The 18,181-nt window shown below is 35.4% G+C and overlaps 1 protein-coding gene across 1 annotated transcript; it reads right to left on the reverse strand.

Moving 5' to 3' along the window:
* On the reverse strand, positions 2,853-12,423 carry LOC109844492 (zinc finger CCCH domain-containing protein 45). Its single transcript, XM_020413547.1, has 7 exons — positions 12,244-12,423; positions 10,887-11,282; positions 9,170-9,332; positions 8,901-9,011; positions 7,003-7,071; positions 6,198-6,284; positions 2,853-4,059 (listed from the first exon to the last, which is right to left on the reverse strand). The coding sequence occupies exons 1-7, from the start codon at positions 12,384-12,386 to the stop codon at positions 3,217-3,219; spliced, it is 1,812 nt and encodes a 603-aa protein (XP_020269136.1). The 5' UTR covers positions 12,387-12,423; the 3' UTR covers positions 2,853-3,216.

Genomic DNA, 18,181 nt, shown 5'->3' on the forward strand with positions numbered 1-18,181 from the left:
GGAAAGGGAGGAAAAAGAAAATAAAAAGAAAAAAGAAAAAAAAAGGGAGATCCGTTTTCTCTCTTCTTCTATCTCCAAATCTCTCTCTCTCTTTCTCCCCATTTTTATCCATAATGGCAATGGTACGTGCCTGCCCACCCTTCTTTCTTCCTTTTTCTTTTTCTTTTTTAACGTCTTAACCAATTATATTATGTTTTTTTTTTTCGATCCATTTTACGGAAAAAGTTTTTTTTTTTTCCTTGCCTTTTAGCATGCGTGAACCCCGGAATACATTGATTTAGTTACGGCGGAAAAAAACTACTTAAATTTGAGAGAATTCTCTCAACTCGTTTTTTTCTGCTTAGAATTGGAAATTTGGTGAAGATGCAGCCTTGGATCAATTTGCATTTGTTGGGAATTTTAATTTTGGGGAACTGGTGGTTAGGTAGGTCCGATTTTGGGGAATTTTTTTTTTTTTTTGGTGGTCTTCTCCCATCTGATTGCTCCCTAATATTATCTCAAATGATATGAATGAGGGATATATCAATTCCTCATGAAACTTTGCAGAAGTAAATAAAGATACCTATTAATTTCACGTTGTTCCATTTTCTAATGCAATTCCTTCCATTATTTAGCAAATCTTTGCGAATTACCCCCCACCCCCCACCCGCCCAAAAAAAAAGAAAAAGGAAAAACACTCTTCCCATATAATTGTTTCGCGAAATGTTTCTGATCGTGAGGATTCCTACGATATGGTACTTTATGAATGAACTTCAAGAATAATTAAATGCCTGGGTTGTGAGTAGTTTCTTCGGGCTGATATCTATGCCTAATTTATCTTCCAAGACCTTTGGAGCTTTGATGCCTTCTCTCAAAAATGAACATCCAATCCAATAGGCAATGGCTAATTTCTAATACGATTTTGCTCTTGAATCGGCATTTCCTTTATGATTACGCAATTCATTTATTTATTATATAATGATTGGACATTTATATATATTCTTAATTAATTTGTGGACACGATTAATACTTTCCTGTACCCTTACTCAACAATACCGGGCATGCCTGTGCCTTCTTACCCTTCTATTTACCGATGCTTAGTGCCTGGCATATACGCAGGCGCAGAAAATTAACAAACTGAATTTGCATCGTTTACTTTGAAAGCCCTACAGGCTTGCATAGAAGGGGCAAGCATTTGTAAGGCATGTACTCCGGATACTCAGTTTTATACATTTTCCTCTCGGTAGTTAGTTATCTCCGTTTCAGATGGCTGGCGTGCTCTTCGATAATACGAACCCAATATTTGCATCAAACTGTGATAAGTGCTTGCGACATGGCTGGTATGCTCTTCGATAATACTAACCCAACATTTGTGTCAACCTATGATAAGTACTTGCGACCTCTCATGCTACTGGAGTTTTCTAATAAATTCCGAGCATGATTGTACTACAGGGAGTTCTCTCCTTATGCGTACTGTGTATTTAGCTGCATTGTCGCTCTATAATGAAACAAGTGTCATGCTCCGTTTCGTGTCTTTCCAATAATAGAAAAGAAGATCATCATGAAATATTTGTAGGGCAAGCTGAAATTGTTTTTATGTTAGGTGATTCTTTGGAACAAACTGGGTTGCTAGTTCTTGTAGCATGCATCGTATATCAACGAATTAAAAAAGATGTCATTCTTCTCATATATTTAATGCTTGTTTTTCATTTCAATAATAATAATAATAATAAAAGTTGTCCCTTTCTGAGAAAATGTGTGACATGAGCAGGACAAGGGTCGACCACTGCCCAAATTTGGAGAGTGGGATGTGAACAATCCTGCATCAGCCGAGGGGTTCACAGTTATATTCAACAAAGCTCGAGATGAAAAGAAGACCAACAACAACCCAGCTGTAGTTGCACAACCACAGAGAAACAACCTTAATGTAGTCGGAGGATATGGCCACGAAGACCCTTAAACCTAAACTTTTGACCTCTTTATTTTAATCTGATCGAGTCAAGATAATCAAACTCCCTGGATAGCATGTTTGCTTTCATTCGGTAACAGGTTAGTTTTGTTGATGAATTTTTGGATGCAGCGGAAGTGGTTCTGTTGTGGCTGAATGTCGTTGATGTTGCGCCCTGAGGGATTTCGTGATGCTCTTCTTTTGCTGGCTCAGGGTTGTGCTCGTGCTCGGCGGAAACTCCATGCTATTTATTTCTTAACACCGTTTCTCTGTCCTATGTATTTGTTACCCATGGATCCATTAATTCTCATATGAATATATAGTATATATGTAAATGTATTTAATATAATTTGGGGGAAGAATAGAGGAGAAGAAAAAGGAGAGGGATTGAAGCTTAACCCGGCCCCCTCAGGTTTTGCCTTTCCTTTTGGATTGATTACAATTCCTCTGCTGATGTTACAGGAACTCATCACTGTCGTCAGCTTCTTCTTTCATTACTGAAAAATAAACAAAAACCAATTGATAAGAAATGTTGAACAGCAACAGTTTATCTGCATGAATCGAATTTCTCCAGATACGTTCCAGCAAAGTTGAGGATTTTATCTGAATGCCGGCATGGCTTCAGCTCTGATATCCTCCTTTTCCACCTCTTTGTTAGGATCCAGTTTTGCACGACCTGACTCTGCTAAGTTAGGGCTTTTATTTTATTTTATTTTATTTTATTTTTTCGAGTTTATTAATTAGCAGAGGAAAAAAAACAAAGAAATTTGTTAGAAAGAAGAAGTTGCACACAAAAAAAATAAAAATAAAAACTTGAACGGCAATGCTTCTGTTGTGAATCATAAACAACGATTCGTTACCCAGTAAATCAAAAAGTGGGAAGTTACTGCACAGTTTCTCCCATTACCGGTAGAGTTTGCCTGCATGCGATGTAACATCTACAGTTTTCATAATATATTGTCATGCCATAGGCTCCATTGTATATTAAGGTTGGTCGCTTCATGCCATAGGCAGTAATATACACATCTATCACGTTTGTAAACAGCATCCCCTCGAAAGTCAGAAACCATGAACAGTCTCTCAACCTCCCAAGCACATGATGGAATGACATGGATGAACAATATTACATTATAAAGAAAATTTTTATAAAAAAACATCCGAGAGATTCCAAAGAAAACTCTCCTCGTTGTTTCGAGCTGGTTCAGCCGCTGTTGCCTCTCCTCGTTGATTCTGAAGTTACTTCAGACTAGTCTTTCTTCTTCTTCTTCTTCTTCTTAGCACCATCGTCCTCATTGATTCTGAGGCTCAGGCCCCGGTGTCTCCCACTGTTCTGAACCTGCTTCAGCCTCAGATTCCCATCGTTTCTTCTTACTACCCTCTCCATACCTTGATCTCCTTGGTGCCGCCTCATCCTCGCTCTCGCTCTCCTCATTTTGAAGACTGCTCCTTGATCCCACAAACTTATCCCCGCCACCACCTTCAGTTGCTACCTCATATCTGCTGTCGTTTGCCGTTCGACTCTGTTCCTTCTTCACAATTCGGTTGTTGTTGTTGTTAGGTAGTGGTGGTGGCTGAGGATGGAGGAAAGGCGATAACTGTGATGGTCGACCAGGCCGACCCATGCCTCCTGGCATTCCGCCCATGAACGGTGGCCTGTTAGCATTTCCCATCATCATACCCCCCATTCCCATTGGAAAGACAGGTCCAGGCTGGGGAGGTCTACCAGGAAACATCATCCCACCTCCACCAAAGTCACCACCGCCAAATCTAGGGCCATAGCCTCCAAACATCATCCCCCTTGGAGGAACACCAAACATGTCTGGTGTCCCAAAGCTGTCAGGGTACCCAAACCCATCACCGCCCATCATTACAGGAGGAAACCCACGGAGGAATGGCCTTCCTCCACGGGCCATGGGCATGTGGCCTTGCCACATCATCCCTCCCCTCCCCCTCCCTCTCCCTTGCGCCCCACCCTGTCCTATGCTATCCTCCTCTTCTTCACTCTCTTCTTCTTCTTCTTCTTCTTCATTATCCTCGAACAGCACTATATCTGGGTTATCTGATGCATCGTCATTGCTCACTCCTTTTGCTTTCTCCTCTTCCCGCTTGGATTCAGCAGCTATTAACATTTCCTGATCCACAATTTAATTCATTTTATTTAAATTTTCCACTAGAAAAGAAGAAAACTCAGTTATAGCTTGAATATTGGAACAATGAAGAAACAGTGATAAAACAAATAGATTCTGCCCTCTACTATTCTTGGGAAGAACCTGAAATGCATTACAGGAAAGGCCTGACAATGCATGTCACAGCCCAAGATGGTATCAACTTATCAACTTGGCAAGCCTACTCTAGACCTTCAGTGGCTCGGTTTAACTGAAATTGGACTATGCAGCAATGTTAAAGAAGGCGCTAGGCGGACTAGGCGTTTGAGCCAGCGCCTAGACGCCTAGGCGTTTGGCTAATGTTTAAATTATTTAATTATAATAATTGATAAAAATTATGTATTAAATTCATATAAATTTGTCAAAAAAAATAGCAATCTCTCCTTCCCCTTAATGATGGTTGCTAGGATGAAAACCCTAAAACCCCCCTCCTACTTTTGACTGACTATGCAGCAATGTTAAAGAAGGCGCTAGGCGGACTAGGCGTTTAAGCCGGCGCCTAGACGCCTAGGCGTTTGGCTAATGTTTAAATTATTTAATTATAATAATTGATAAAAATTATGTATTAAATTCATATAAATTTGTCAAAAAAATAGCAATCTCTCCTTCCCCTTAATGATGGTTGCTAGGATGAAAACCCTAAAACCCCCCTCCTACTTTATTCAAAATAAGAAACCACTAAAATGTTAACTTCCATCTTCGCATAGGAGAGCACCATATGCCACAAAAATTTACATTGATGCTCAACATATCATAGTACAGTCTAGAACAATGAGAACAACTCATGGCTCATAACTGATTGGAGCAGCACAAAGAAATGAATAGCCAAGATCTTGAGATCAACTCATGGTTCACTACATTAGGTTCTTTTTGCTCCATTGTTAAGATCCGCCTCCTTTCAACTATCATATTTGGTTCATATTCTTTCCCCCCCCCCCAACACACACACACACACCAAAAAAAACCCCCAAAAAACCTCTTAAAAAAACTCGGTTGCTCCAGACAATAACTCCTGGCCCTCTAGCATATCAAATGATCCTCAACTGAAGCCACTGGGCTGACCTCAAACTTAAGCATGCATCCATTTCCAGTCGTACAGCATTTTGCCACTCATGCATCTTAAACATTTTATTTGAGCTATAATTGTTTTTCAGACATGTTTCCAAATTGCCACCATGCTGAAGCATAGAGCAAGATGGTTATAGATGTCAGTTGTCTTATAAAATTCCAGGTTAAGGGCTACTTTCACATAATACTCACAGTGGTACTTCATCCTATAATATCCAGTTTTACCTGATGATAAATGATAACTATCCTTCAGTCTCACCCCATGATGAATGATCTAAGATACACGGATACGGGTGCTGGACATGGAAATTTTGTAAAGGGAGGATACGGGGACACAGCTACACATACATGCATATATGATAATAACTTACATGAGACCATTTTTTTCTCATTTCACATGCTATTAAATAAAATTTATTCTCATAACATTTATATGTTTCTTTTATAATACAGATCTATAGTTACAAAATTGCTCGTTTTTTAACTTGATATCCAAAAGACCTTTTATAATTATAGTTTTGAAGTGTGTACGCACTGAATCGAACCAAACTTATGGCCAATGAGGTTCAAAATTTGCATGTGAAATGTAGAATATACATCCAAGAAGTATATAACGACTGCTTTAACTTAAAACATGTATTATATAATTGAGTGCATTTGAATAAGTGTAGGCAAATATCCAAGGAGTCTTCACTAAAGTTCCGGTGTTGGGTACGGGTACGAAATGGGTACGACTCCAGATGGAAGTACCCATGGTACTACATAGTAAATGATTGATCCATAAAACAGAAAGTCTCTTAGACATCAATATGATGTATATCTTAGAATGTTCTTAGTAATTTAATAGTTAAACTTCACATGTTCAATCGCCAGCCAAAATCCTAAAGCTTCTATCCACCATTTGATAACCACAAATTAAAAATGCCAAGATGGGGTCTTAAATGAGTGAGACAATCATAAAAAACAAACATGATCTGTTTGGAAGTAACAAAATGTTAAAATAATAATGATAATAATAATAAATTAAAAAAACATACCATGAGTTGACTATCTGGTTCAAGATAAAGCATAGAAGCCAACTGCTCACCAATAAAAGGCTCCAGCTCCTGGCAATCACGACTTATCTGCCAGTACATAAATTCAATAAAAATTTGCATATCCAATAGTAATACAATTGGCGTTTTCAAATCTTTTTTTAAATTCCAGTTAAACGAAAATAATTTAGTCTCCACCACCCTGTCGGCTAAATGCTTAGAACCCAGAGGCTGCCCTTTCTAGAAAGTAATACTAGCAAAATATCGTCAAATGGAACAAAATGATCAGATAATCACTGATAATGCTTGTAAAATGTAGATTACTTGAAGAAATTCTTTGTTCATCTGCTGTAATATCAGGCCCAGTCAACTCTAACACATCATAGTGTATGCAGGAATGATCTACATAATAGTAAAGTAGCATCACCCTCTCTAGCAAGTGAAAACATTGATAATGATAATAATAAATTAGTATTACTACACAGGATGGCTATATAATTGTAATTCATCCAAATTTTGAGTACCTTACAAACATAAAAGCCTCACATATTTTTCTAGCAAATGGTCGCTCTTTCATAATGATCATACTATGTTTCCATCCAAATAGCTAAAAAAGCATTGTCTCAAATAATATATGGATTCTTCAAATAGAAATGCATGGTAATGTAGATATATGGCACACAAATAAACTGTTAAAAAGAGCCTTGACAATTCAGGTTTTGAGATATCAATATCATACCTTCACTGGTAGGTTGTCATTATTAAAAAGAGCCTTGACAATTCAGGTTTTGAGATATCAATATCATACCTTCACTGGTAGGTTGTCATTATATGGATTCCTGAGATGATGTGTTTTATTGAATGACAGCTCGCACAACTGCAATACAAACAATGTTATGAAATTCTTATAGCTAGGAGTTAAAAATCAAAACATGGAGTCAGTATAGAGAGGATATATGTCTTTTACAGCAAACAAAGGACTACATGTACTAACAAAAGGAAAATTCATGCAATGCCACTCAAAACAAAAGCATTAAACAACTAAGAAAGGAACATCCAAAAGTTTACAAAAAGTAAAAGAGTACAAAACCACCGAGCACTGAGAAATTAATTAATTTCCAAAATATGATTACAGATAAATGTAAATAACTTGGATTCTGTCATCATCTGAAAATCCATAAATTTAATAATACTAAGTTCACAAGAGACGTTATTCTTTCTTCAAATTTTGCAAGAAAATGTGTATTAGCTACAATCATCTTTCTCATCAAACACCGTGAGCATTCTTCATTAATGCCTGAAAAGTTTGGCCCAAGATTACGCCCGCAGTTACCTCCACATGCAGACTCCTTCTGCAGTATGAAGGCTTTGTTAACTATAAGTTCAAGTCAAGCCTTTGTGCAGATGCACATGAACTTGTCATCCATATACCAATTGTTTGCATGCCTAGGAGCACATGTTTCTCCCTTGAATAAAGCTATCAAACTATCAGGTGTGTAATCTTAGCATCTGAAAAAAAAAACATTATACATATGAGTTTTAGTTTGCTAACAATTTGCTAACAACTAGGAGTTACGGTTTCTCGAAGACAAATTCAAACAGACAGGATATTGATTTGGTGTGCAAGATAGTATCAGGCTTGGATGTTCCAAACGACAAAGCCCAACTTGCAAGCAAGGTTGATAGATCTTAATGCAAAAAAGATTATTGGCCTCCTAGCTCTGTAAGTTTAAAAAACCGCCTCCATGCAAAGCTATATTGAGCGGTAGCCAATGCTATGATATCCATACAGAGTTTTTATTGAGTTCTCAATTTGGTGTGATGCCTAAGCTACTGCACATGATTCCAGTGAACTTGTTCACTCTGCTTCAGATATAACATTAGAATTTACATTGCCTTATTATGTGCAGATGGGGTTTACCTCAACCCCTCATACACTAGGCTAAAATTAGTTGACAAAGAAAGGAGGTCTAGCTCACGTGTATGGTCATCATAGATGAGAGGAAGAGAAAATTGATGTTGACCATGTTTACACAAGCCTAAAAGTACTTTTTTATCAATGAGAGATCCCAAGCTACCAGGTAAGGTCAAATTTTATTCAAAATTTATATGGTGTTCATCAATCACAAAACCTCAGGCCACAAAGTTAACCTTGTTTAGATGAGCAGACCCGATGAGCAACTTGGTATTACAAGAGTTTAAGAACTCGGCTTATTTCAGAAAATGGAAGAAAATCAAGTGAAAGAACAATATAATAACAATATAATTGTTGACATTGCATAATGAGGTTACTGACACTGAAAACAGATTGTTGCTTGCACATGAGTACATAATTTGCAAAATAATGTAAAAGTTATTGCAAAATCAAAAATCATATAGGGTCATCTAGGGCTTACAAAAAAAATTTACAGGGAAAGGAAAGAGAGCGTGTGTTCTTTTCTTTCTTTCTAGTGGCGTTGAGAATTTTCTTTTTTCTTTTTTCCTTTTAATCTTCTTTCTCTTCTTCTTCTTCTTCTTCTCCACCTCTTTTTTTTTCTTTCTTTTTTTTTATTGTGAGGGGCGCGGGTGTGGGGGTTAGGGAGAGTTGAGGTTGCTTCTGATGTGAGATTCTAAACCAACGATCAGTAAACCAATAAAAGTTTTCCAGCATCCATACAAACACACATCTGACTTTAATGCAATGACATTGCGACAGAAGGAACATACCTTTAACCATTTGACTGAAAAATTCCGGCCATAATGTGCTGTTCCATGTGCATACTTCCAGTTCCCTCCACCAATAAACCCACCAATTTTAGATGTCATCTTAGCACATCCCTTAACAAATCAAAGAGGAAACAAAAAACATTAGATATTTATGTGTTCAGCATAGTCAAGTGCAATAAAGTATATAGATGTACCAAACTAAAACAATTTTTTTAAGAATATTATATGAGGTTTGTGGAAAGTTAGCAGAGACTGGTGATTATGCCTACCTGGAAATGCCGAGTTCTGTTGACTGAGAATATTAAAATAACATTCTCTGTAGATTCAAAAGCTTCATTTAATTTAGCTTCATTACTCCTTTGGGTTGCCCAAACACCTTGCTGAACAGAAATTTCCAGATTTTCTCGGTTGCAACTTTTAACAATAAAATACCTAGTTTTTAATGTTTCAAAAATGAAAAGATTATCAGAAAACAAGGACTGCATTCAGTCAAAGTCATCCAAATGGAATAGCAAAATTGGGGAAAAGCATACACCAGTGTGGTAGAAATAGATGATAGACAGGAATATAAATGGAATAAATTATTAGAAAATTAAAGTCTGTTAGCTCAATAAACCCTTTAATCAAAATGAATAAAAGTAAATATTTATAAATGAATAGCTCAGTTATAAGGCCATTATGACTCCTACAGTCTAAACCATCTATCATCTATTAAGGATATAACCTAAATCAAAAGCAGTTATGCATATGAGCATCAGGTCTAACCTATGCCTCAGATTGTCTACAAGCTGCTTAGACTCCATGATCTTTTGAAAGATGACCTATAGCCTATGTTGCATGGACATGGGTGCGGACACGGGTGCGGATATGGGACACGGCGAAATTGTAAAAGGTAGGATATGGAGACATGGCTATATCTATACATAATGAAACTAATTTTATAAGAAATCAATATTGTTTTTTCATTCACATGTTATGAGAACTAAAATCCCTATAACATATTTATGTTTCTTTTATTGAGTAGATTATAAATTGAAAAACCGCTCGTTTTTGAACTAGATATTCAAATGATCCTTTAAAATCATACTTATGAACCAGGTATGGGCTTAAACAAACTGACTCGGATCCAAAGGGTTGCAGAAATTTCAGGTGAAGTGCAAGATATATCTCCAAGTAGTAAATCAAAAGTGTTTTAAACTAAAAAGTGTATTATATAATTGAGTACGCAGCTGAATAAATGTATGTAAATACTTAAGAAGTGTCCAAGGGATGCCGCACGTGGACACGGATACGGAAAGTCTCGGACACGAATAAGGGAGCCCGGATGAAGTGTACGGATAACCTAGCCTATAGCTTTCTCATTCCACCTTTATTGTTTAATTGACCCATCACAAATATGACAATTATTTTACAACTATATCTACACATTGATATTAAAATAGCTTCATGTTTCAGTACTGAAGAGTAAATACATAACTGCTGCTTGGTAAAATGGATTATCGTTAATAAAGGACACCTGTAATAGTGGTGCGACTCGCACCTAACATGGAAAACATAGGAACAGAAGAATAATACATTATTATTGCTTACAGCAATATCATTATCATCAACATTCCTGACCACTTAAGGTTCAAGGGATCACGGACTCCTATACGCTACAGATCAGCATATCACATTAGAATGGTATTAGTCTTCCCTATGCTTGTCACACTAATTTTCTATGAAAAAACTGTTTAAGCAATGACAACCAATATAATAATAGTCAACAACAGTAGAAAAATTCGAACAATATGCTTTTCACTCGATTTCCAGACAAAATATCAAGCTAATGCCAAATATATAAGCTCCAGACAGAACTAGTATAGGTCTCACAGAAGCTAAGTACAAATTTAAGCTGGCTTTTGAGAAAATATTTCACCACAAAAATGCTACAAGAAGTATTTTTACAGAACCTGAGACAGATAAATCTAGAAACTCCAGACACACCTAGATTGCCCTTGAGGAAGCGGTGAAGCAGCTCTATTGGCTAGGTTTGATGAGCCATTTGGCACGCTCTGCACCTGATTCTCTCTAACATGTTGAGGTTGAGACTGCTGTGTTTGCGGTTGTTGCTGTTGCATGCTTGGTGGTTCAACTGTAGTGGGTGGCCTCACTGCTGTGGGCTGATTTGCCACTGCTGGACCTTGAGGAAACTGAGGCCTCTCAGCTTGTTGATTATATCCAGTGTTCTTGTGTTGGAAGAATCTATTTCCAGAACCATAGTTGAATGAACTCAAATGTTGAATCTTCTGAAAAACTTCTTCTACAGTGGGAGGTGGTCCAGGCTGTTTTACATGCCTATAACGACAGTCAGGCCCATTTGGGCAAAAACCCAATTTGTACCTGCAGCAGAGGTAACATTAGGATATAAAATACAAATAAATAAATACACACATACATATGTATATATACATACATACATGTATATACACACGCATGTATAAACAGATTTAATAGTTAAGGTCTCTGATTAGATGAGAGTGAAAATTTGCAGAATTTTTATAGCAAAGAAAATGCTAAAAAAATTGGCTTTCAGTAGTTGCATAGAGCAGGTTATAGATTGTATCAGAAATAATTAGCATTTGGGCACAGAACTTCAAAAATCACATATTGCGTCAGCTGACTTAACTACATAGCTGTTATTGATAAAAACCACCAAGAAATAGAAAGGAAAAAATCTTACTCCAAAAAATTGATAGTCAAAAATTTGTGAATAACCACAGACTGGCCCAGTGATAAGAGGTGGGACCGCATCATGGAAGGACTGAGGTTAACATGGGCAATGGCAAGTGTGGATGGAGTCCAGAAGGAGCATTGAGAATTGTCTCGCACATCCTTCTGCTAGCATTCTTTCTTATAAAATATAAACATAGAATATAATTTTCCCGTATGCAGTTCCAAAACCTAGACTTAAAGGCTTGAAGTTGTAATGCGCAGCAGATATACTGTTAAGAGTGCAAGTGAATGGTAGTAGTAGCATGTCAAGGGATATAGTACATCACTGAAATGAGTAGGGCTTCAACTAGTAAATATCACTGAAATGAAAAAGGAATGATACAAGAATTGAGTAATTTGATTTGCTTACGGACCCACGAATGGAAAAGCGGTCTAATTTGTGCAAAAACCCGGACACTGGTTGGTCTAAAAAGCCACAAGCTAGCTAAATGCAAGCTGTATGCTAGAGGCCAATCAAAGATAGATACTCCCAAATCCTAATTATAACTCTTGAAACCAATGTTTGCTAATACTCAAGACGGCGGGAAAAAAAAAAGGCAGCTAGAGGGAAATAAGAAGCTTTACTCACATGTTGCACTCTTTGATATCGTCATTAGTGTGCTTATAAACACAGTCCTGCTCCCTGCACTCCCCATACAGCCGAAAGAACCGACACACGGGCATCCTCGCCTTGTCGTACTGGTGGAGGAACCCACAAGCGTCTGCTTTCATTGCACAGGCTCCTCAGCAGTGCCTGCCACACCGTCTGCCGGAAAGACTCGCCGCTGGCTCCCTCCCCTCCCCCGCCGCCGCCCGCGAGGAGCGAGAGTCGCCGTTGTTGACGGATCTCGAGCCCGTCTGGGCGGCCGCTGCTGCGGATGCTAACGGATTGGATCCGGATCGGAGGAGGGGATCAAGGGTTGGCTGCGGCGCGGCGGCGGGCATGCGGATGGAGGATTAGGGTCAGTGGTAGCAAGGGGGAGGGGCGGCGTTCGAGGCCGCCCTCGAAGTCAAAGTGAATGGCGCGCGCTTCATCATCCATGGCTGCTGCTGCTGGATTTGTATGTGAGGACGGATTCAAACCCTAACCAGATTTTATTAGGGTTTCCAATTTCTTGCGTCTTCTCTTAATTAATTAATCGACTAACTAGAGACGAGGGGGGGCGGAGCGAGAGGGAGGAAAATTGAAAACTGAGCGGAGTTATCTGTGTGCTGGGAGAGTACTAAAAACCCTAGGTCGTCGCTGCCAGGATTTAAGAGGAGAATATTCACCGAAGGCGTGAGAAAGAGGGAGAAAGGAGAGCGTGGGTTTTGGAGGAATTCGGAGGGAGAGATTGTTTAGTTCTATGTAGGATTTCCTGTACTCTCTCACCCAACATCATTTTTATAAAGGGGGGGGGGGGATTTTTTAAAAAATCCAAAATCACCTTAAGTTTAAAATCAATACTTCGATTTTTTTATTTTTACTCGTTGAGATGCACATCTAATGCATGTCGTTGAATAACATGATTACGTATTTTTTTGTTTATTTTCTTACTAAAATTTATTCATCGGTTATTCTTTGATAATAATTTTTGCTCACTTTGATTAAGTGTTTTTTGTTTATTTTCTACTAAAATTTGTTCCTTGATTATACTTTGATTATTTATTTATTTGATGTTTGTTTGAATAGGCTACATCCAGTTTAAATTTTTATGCTGATAGTTGAATTGTGAGGAGATAAATCTAATCTAAAGCCAATTTAAATTTTCATTTCATTTGGATCGGCATGAAACCGAGCTTGACCTGAGGAAGTATAGTGTTATGAAAATGAAAACACTTAAAAAAATAACATTATAAAGGAAGATGAATAATAAAGCCAACGAGCCAAGATGATTGATTTAAAATGGGCTAAAATGACAGAAATGATTAATGAAAAAATCATTAACTGGAGATTAATGCTAACTCTAGTACACTTTTATATGATAAAAGCATCCACATATGTATATGAAAGCACTTAAATAGTTTATGAAAATCCCTTCTAAATATTCCTAATTTTACTAAAAAATAAAACTACTCTATAACAATTCACAAAATATTATCTTTTGTTACTTCTATTTTATTTTTTATTGAGTCAAGATCAATCATTCTTTATCTTTATCTTTTTCCTAGCCAATTCTAGAGTAGTAGTGTCTTCATCATCTACATCGATTTTGATATGAGACCGGAGCATGTTATCTTTTCTTGGGCTCTTTCATCTTTTGTCTTCTCGTCTAAATTCACAAAGAAGATGAATATATTTCTTATATTCAACACAAACTTCTGACATTACGGACTTTGATTTTTTTCCTATTTCAATAAGAATAAATATTAATTTCATATATATAAAAAAATTTATGCTTTTAATTTATTACTTAAATAAGGTTAGTAGCTACTTCTTTTTTCTTTGTAATTAATTCTTCTGTTATGCATCCAATAAGAATTTCTGTTGTGTCATAATGTTATATTTGCTTTGTATGTGTTATTTTCCAGGATGATCTAAACTAAATATATTAAATTTTTCATTGTCAATTTGCTTTAGATTATAATATTAATATTTAATTATGATATATTTATTTCATGAAGAAGGGATAACACTTAACTTTGGTACTAAATCATAGGCGATTCTACAACATTTATCATATGGACATTTATTATTAATATATTTATCCACTTTCTTATGGTAGCCTTTGCAAACATAGAATCACTGCTCAACTCTATTATAAATGTCAGTTATCGTTGCCTTAAAGGTGCGATAGTGTGTCTCTATATTGGTAAATTATTCTTAGGTTTAATTATATGAATTTTAGAGTAGGTTTTCTAAGATCATACCTCTTATTATTCTTAGGTTTAATTATATGAATTTTAGAGTAGGTTTTCTAAGATCATACCTCTTTCAAATGTTATAATGGTTGTATATTTTAGAGTAGGTTTTCTAAGATCATACCTCTTTCAAATGTTATAATGGTTGTATATATTAGTAATTTAAATTTCTGTTGCATTTATAAAGAGCCTTAATGGAGATGTTTTTGTCTCGGCAGTTTACTCTAAAAGAACGTTGCATATTAGCTTTAACATGTAAGATTTTTTTTACGGTGTTATATGGATGTTTGCTCGGTTTACTTACTATTCTCTTATATCTTCAGTATGTTGTATCTTTGGATTGATATATATTATTGACGCAATTTACGATGACATGCATATCTCCTCTGTAATTTGAGACAAATATAAGGTGAATTTTATATTTAGTGGCCTTTAATAAGAATTTTACTAATAAAATATACTACCTTCATACTTAGAGATATTGAATTATAATAGTGCTATTACATCATTATATTTGATAATGTCTTTAAGATTTGATCCTTTGTTAGTAGTCATACCCCTAAATAAAGTCACACGTGTTGGCCTTCTTGTTTTGATGATGATTTACAAACAATTTACATCTAATATTATTTGTCTAGTGTTTGTGTTTTATATTTATTCTAGGAAAACAATATGTTGGAGGATGGATGGAATAGAGCTTCAACGATCATATTCAATGGAGGTGGCCTTCTTGTTTTGATGATGATTTACAAACAATTTACATCTAATATTATTTGTCTAGTGTTTGTGTTTTATATTTATTCTAGGAAAATAATATGTTGGAGGATGGATGGAATAGAGCTTCAACGATCATATTCAATGGAGGTTGGCGAATAGTGAAGTGAAGCAATGTACACTCAAGTTAAAGATACAAGTTCAAGCTTCTTCCGTAAGTGTACCAAGTCAAGCTTATTGAAGATCAAGATCAAGCTTGGATAATTTAGTTTAATGAAACAATATATATCTTCATATACACTTTTGTTTGTTTCATATTCTATTGTATTTAGAAAAATATTAAGTTTATGGATTAAAAACTTGTTCACACTATTTTCATATCTCGTATAATGTCTACAAATCCATTCTAAACTGTTTCCAAGTTGTTTGAACTCGTTTTTGGAAAAACCGAGTTTTTTTGTTCATGTACGTGCATGTGACCGTGCATGTTTTTACAAAACTGATGCATTTTCACAATTAGAAAATACTATTTGAAAAAATTCTTCGTTTACATGTTTATCTTCATATATACAAACATTTTCCCAAGTTTTACTAATTTTGAAGTTGTTTTGTTATATTTTCCCAAGTTTTACTAATTTTGAAGTTGTTTTGTTATTTTCAATTGAATTTACAAAACCGAGTTTTCAGCAGTTTTTGTTGTTTTGTTATTTTCAATTGAATTTACAAAACCGAGTTTTCAGCAGTTTTTTTAGAAACTATATATCTTTGTTAAAACATTTATTTCTCTCAACTGGGAAGTGATATTTCAGAAATTCTTTCTCTAACATATTTATATACATGTCTAGAACCTTTCCTAAAAATTTCATGATTTTTGGATTTGATTTACTATTTTTAATTGATTTTACGAAGTCAGATATACAAAATTCCAGTATCTGTCAAAACCTAGAAAAGTGCGGTCGTCCGTCACGGTCGTCCGTGCTACAGTACGATCGACCGCCACAGTCGACCGTCAGCAGTCCAGAGAGCAGTTTTGCAGTTTTGCTTCTCATGGTCGACCGCTCGACCGTGGTCGACCGCTCGACCGTGGTCGACCGAAGTTACCGTTGCACAGTAACGGTAACTTGCTGATTTTTGTCTTTTAGTAGTTTTTTGGGGTTGTTTTCTTCTACCCTATATATACCCCATTGTATTTATCATTTCCTACATAATGAGAGTGTTTTAAATAAGTTTTAGAATGTTTTAACAATGGTTTAAGTTTTGTTTAAAGTTTGTTTAAAAGGCTTTTAAGCAATTGAGAGTTTGAGTTTGTGAAATTAATTTCACAATAGCTAGAAGAGATCATCACTTGCTGTTTGAGCTTCAATCCAGCTCTCTCTCTCTCTCCTGTCATCTAGAGAAGTTTTTCTAAACTCAATTATAGCTTTTATTTATAATTATTTATTGATTATCATTTCTATTAAGCTAGTATTTACATTTGAGTTTAGTTGATTTTATTTCACTCATTGTTTACACACACCCACTTGAGCTTATTGTATTTTCATATATTATTTATTTGGATTGGTGAGAGTTGTAACATTGAGTGTGAGCCTACATTGAGTTCTCATCTATTGTAGAGAACAAATCATTTATTATATTGTGAGATTGTAAAGTTTTCGGTGAGCTAGAAAACCGAGTGAGAGTGTGAGGTGTGAACGTTGATCGGTGAGCGTTAAAAACCGATATTGTGAGGTGTAAACGTTATTCGGGTAAGCGTAAAAAACCTGGTTGTGATAGTGGATTTCTCCCCGGGAGTGGGGAGCGGAAACGTTGGACGGAAGGTCCGAACTCCGTGATCATTTGAGTGTGTTTGAGTTTGTTTTTGACGCATTTACTTATGCATTTATCTTATATCGCCAATTATCTATTACTCTTGTATATTTTGCCCTATCACATTTGTAGTTTGATTATGTCACCATTGTGTTAGTTTATATATCATTGCATATATTTTATCATATACCTCTTTGCTAGGATATATCTCTTTGTTCATATTGCATATTCTTGCTCATATCATATTGTATATTTATCTTGCAAGAATAATATTTGAATTAGTTTTAATTGGCATAAAATCGGATCCCCCCCCCCCCCCCACCCTCTAGGGTCTAACAACATGCAGGGTCGTGATACTATATAAGAAAAATAAAAAGTCCGGTTTTATATTTTTTGCTTACGCAAAGTATAATAATTTTTATTTTATCTTCTATGAAGAATGTTTCTTTGATGAGCACAAAGTTGTTCAGTATATTCTTCAGGGGGTATTCAGTCGGTGTTTTTTTTATAAATATAACTTATGTTAGTGTTAATTGAAGTGATTCATGAACGTTCCAAATTCCATTTGAAATGAAAATCGCTTGATTCTTTTGAAGGATATATCTAAATTTTCTAATAGTTATCCATACATAAATCTTTATAATTTTTTACCTAATAAATATTATTACCATTAGAGATTAATATTTATAAATTATAATCAATTAATATTAAGCTATTATATTATAGTTATTTATCAGTTTTTTGTGATTTAGTCTTCTATCAATTAATGGTACTTATGTATTTTTGGTGTTCTAACATATTGGTAAAATTATATGCAGTTACTTTAATTTATACAATAACATTAATTTTTTATCTATCATATATATTTTTTTAATTTTATTATTAAACTGAATATTTTTAATCTATTATTATTATTATTATTTACTAGTATCAACTTGACTATTTTTAGATTCTAAAAAGGGATAGTAAAGCTTAAATTATAAGTTATATTTATATATCTTAATGAAAAAATATCACACATTTACTCTTTTCTTTGCCAAGTTCTAAATTTTTAGCTTTTTATTTTGTGTAATTTTAAACTTTTGAGATTATTTTGTATAATTTTCAATTTTTTTTGCTTTTTTGTAATACTTCATGTAATAAACTGATAATACAAAGATATTTCA

The sequence above is a fragment of the Asparagus officinalis genome, chromosome 6, assembly GCF_001876935.1.
Source record: "Asparagus officinalis chromosome 6, Aspof.V1, whole genome shotgun sequence".
NCBI classification, from domain to species: Eukaryota; Viridiplantae; Streptophyta; class Magnoliopsida; order Asparagales; family Asparagaceae; genus Asparagus; species Asparagus officinalis.

What these genes read in the sequence shown, in the direction of transcription:
- LOC109844492 (XM_020413547.1), bottom strand. Translation starts at nt 12,386, where the DNA reads ATGAAAGCAGACGCTTGTGGGTTCCTCCACCAGTACGACAAGGCGAGG. An exon ending in GATATCAAAGAGTGCAACAT is followed by an intron (nt 11,283 to 12,243) that starts GTGAGTAAAGCT and finishes CCTCTGCTGCAG; the next exon opens with GTACAAATTGGGTTTTTGCC. An exon ending in ATGACAACCTACCAGTGAAG is followed by an intron (nt 6,285 to 7,002) that starts GTATGATATTGA and finishes ATGTACTGGCAG; the next exon opens with ATAAGTCGTGATTGCCAGGA.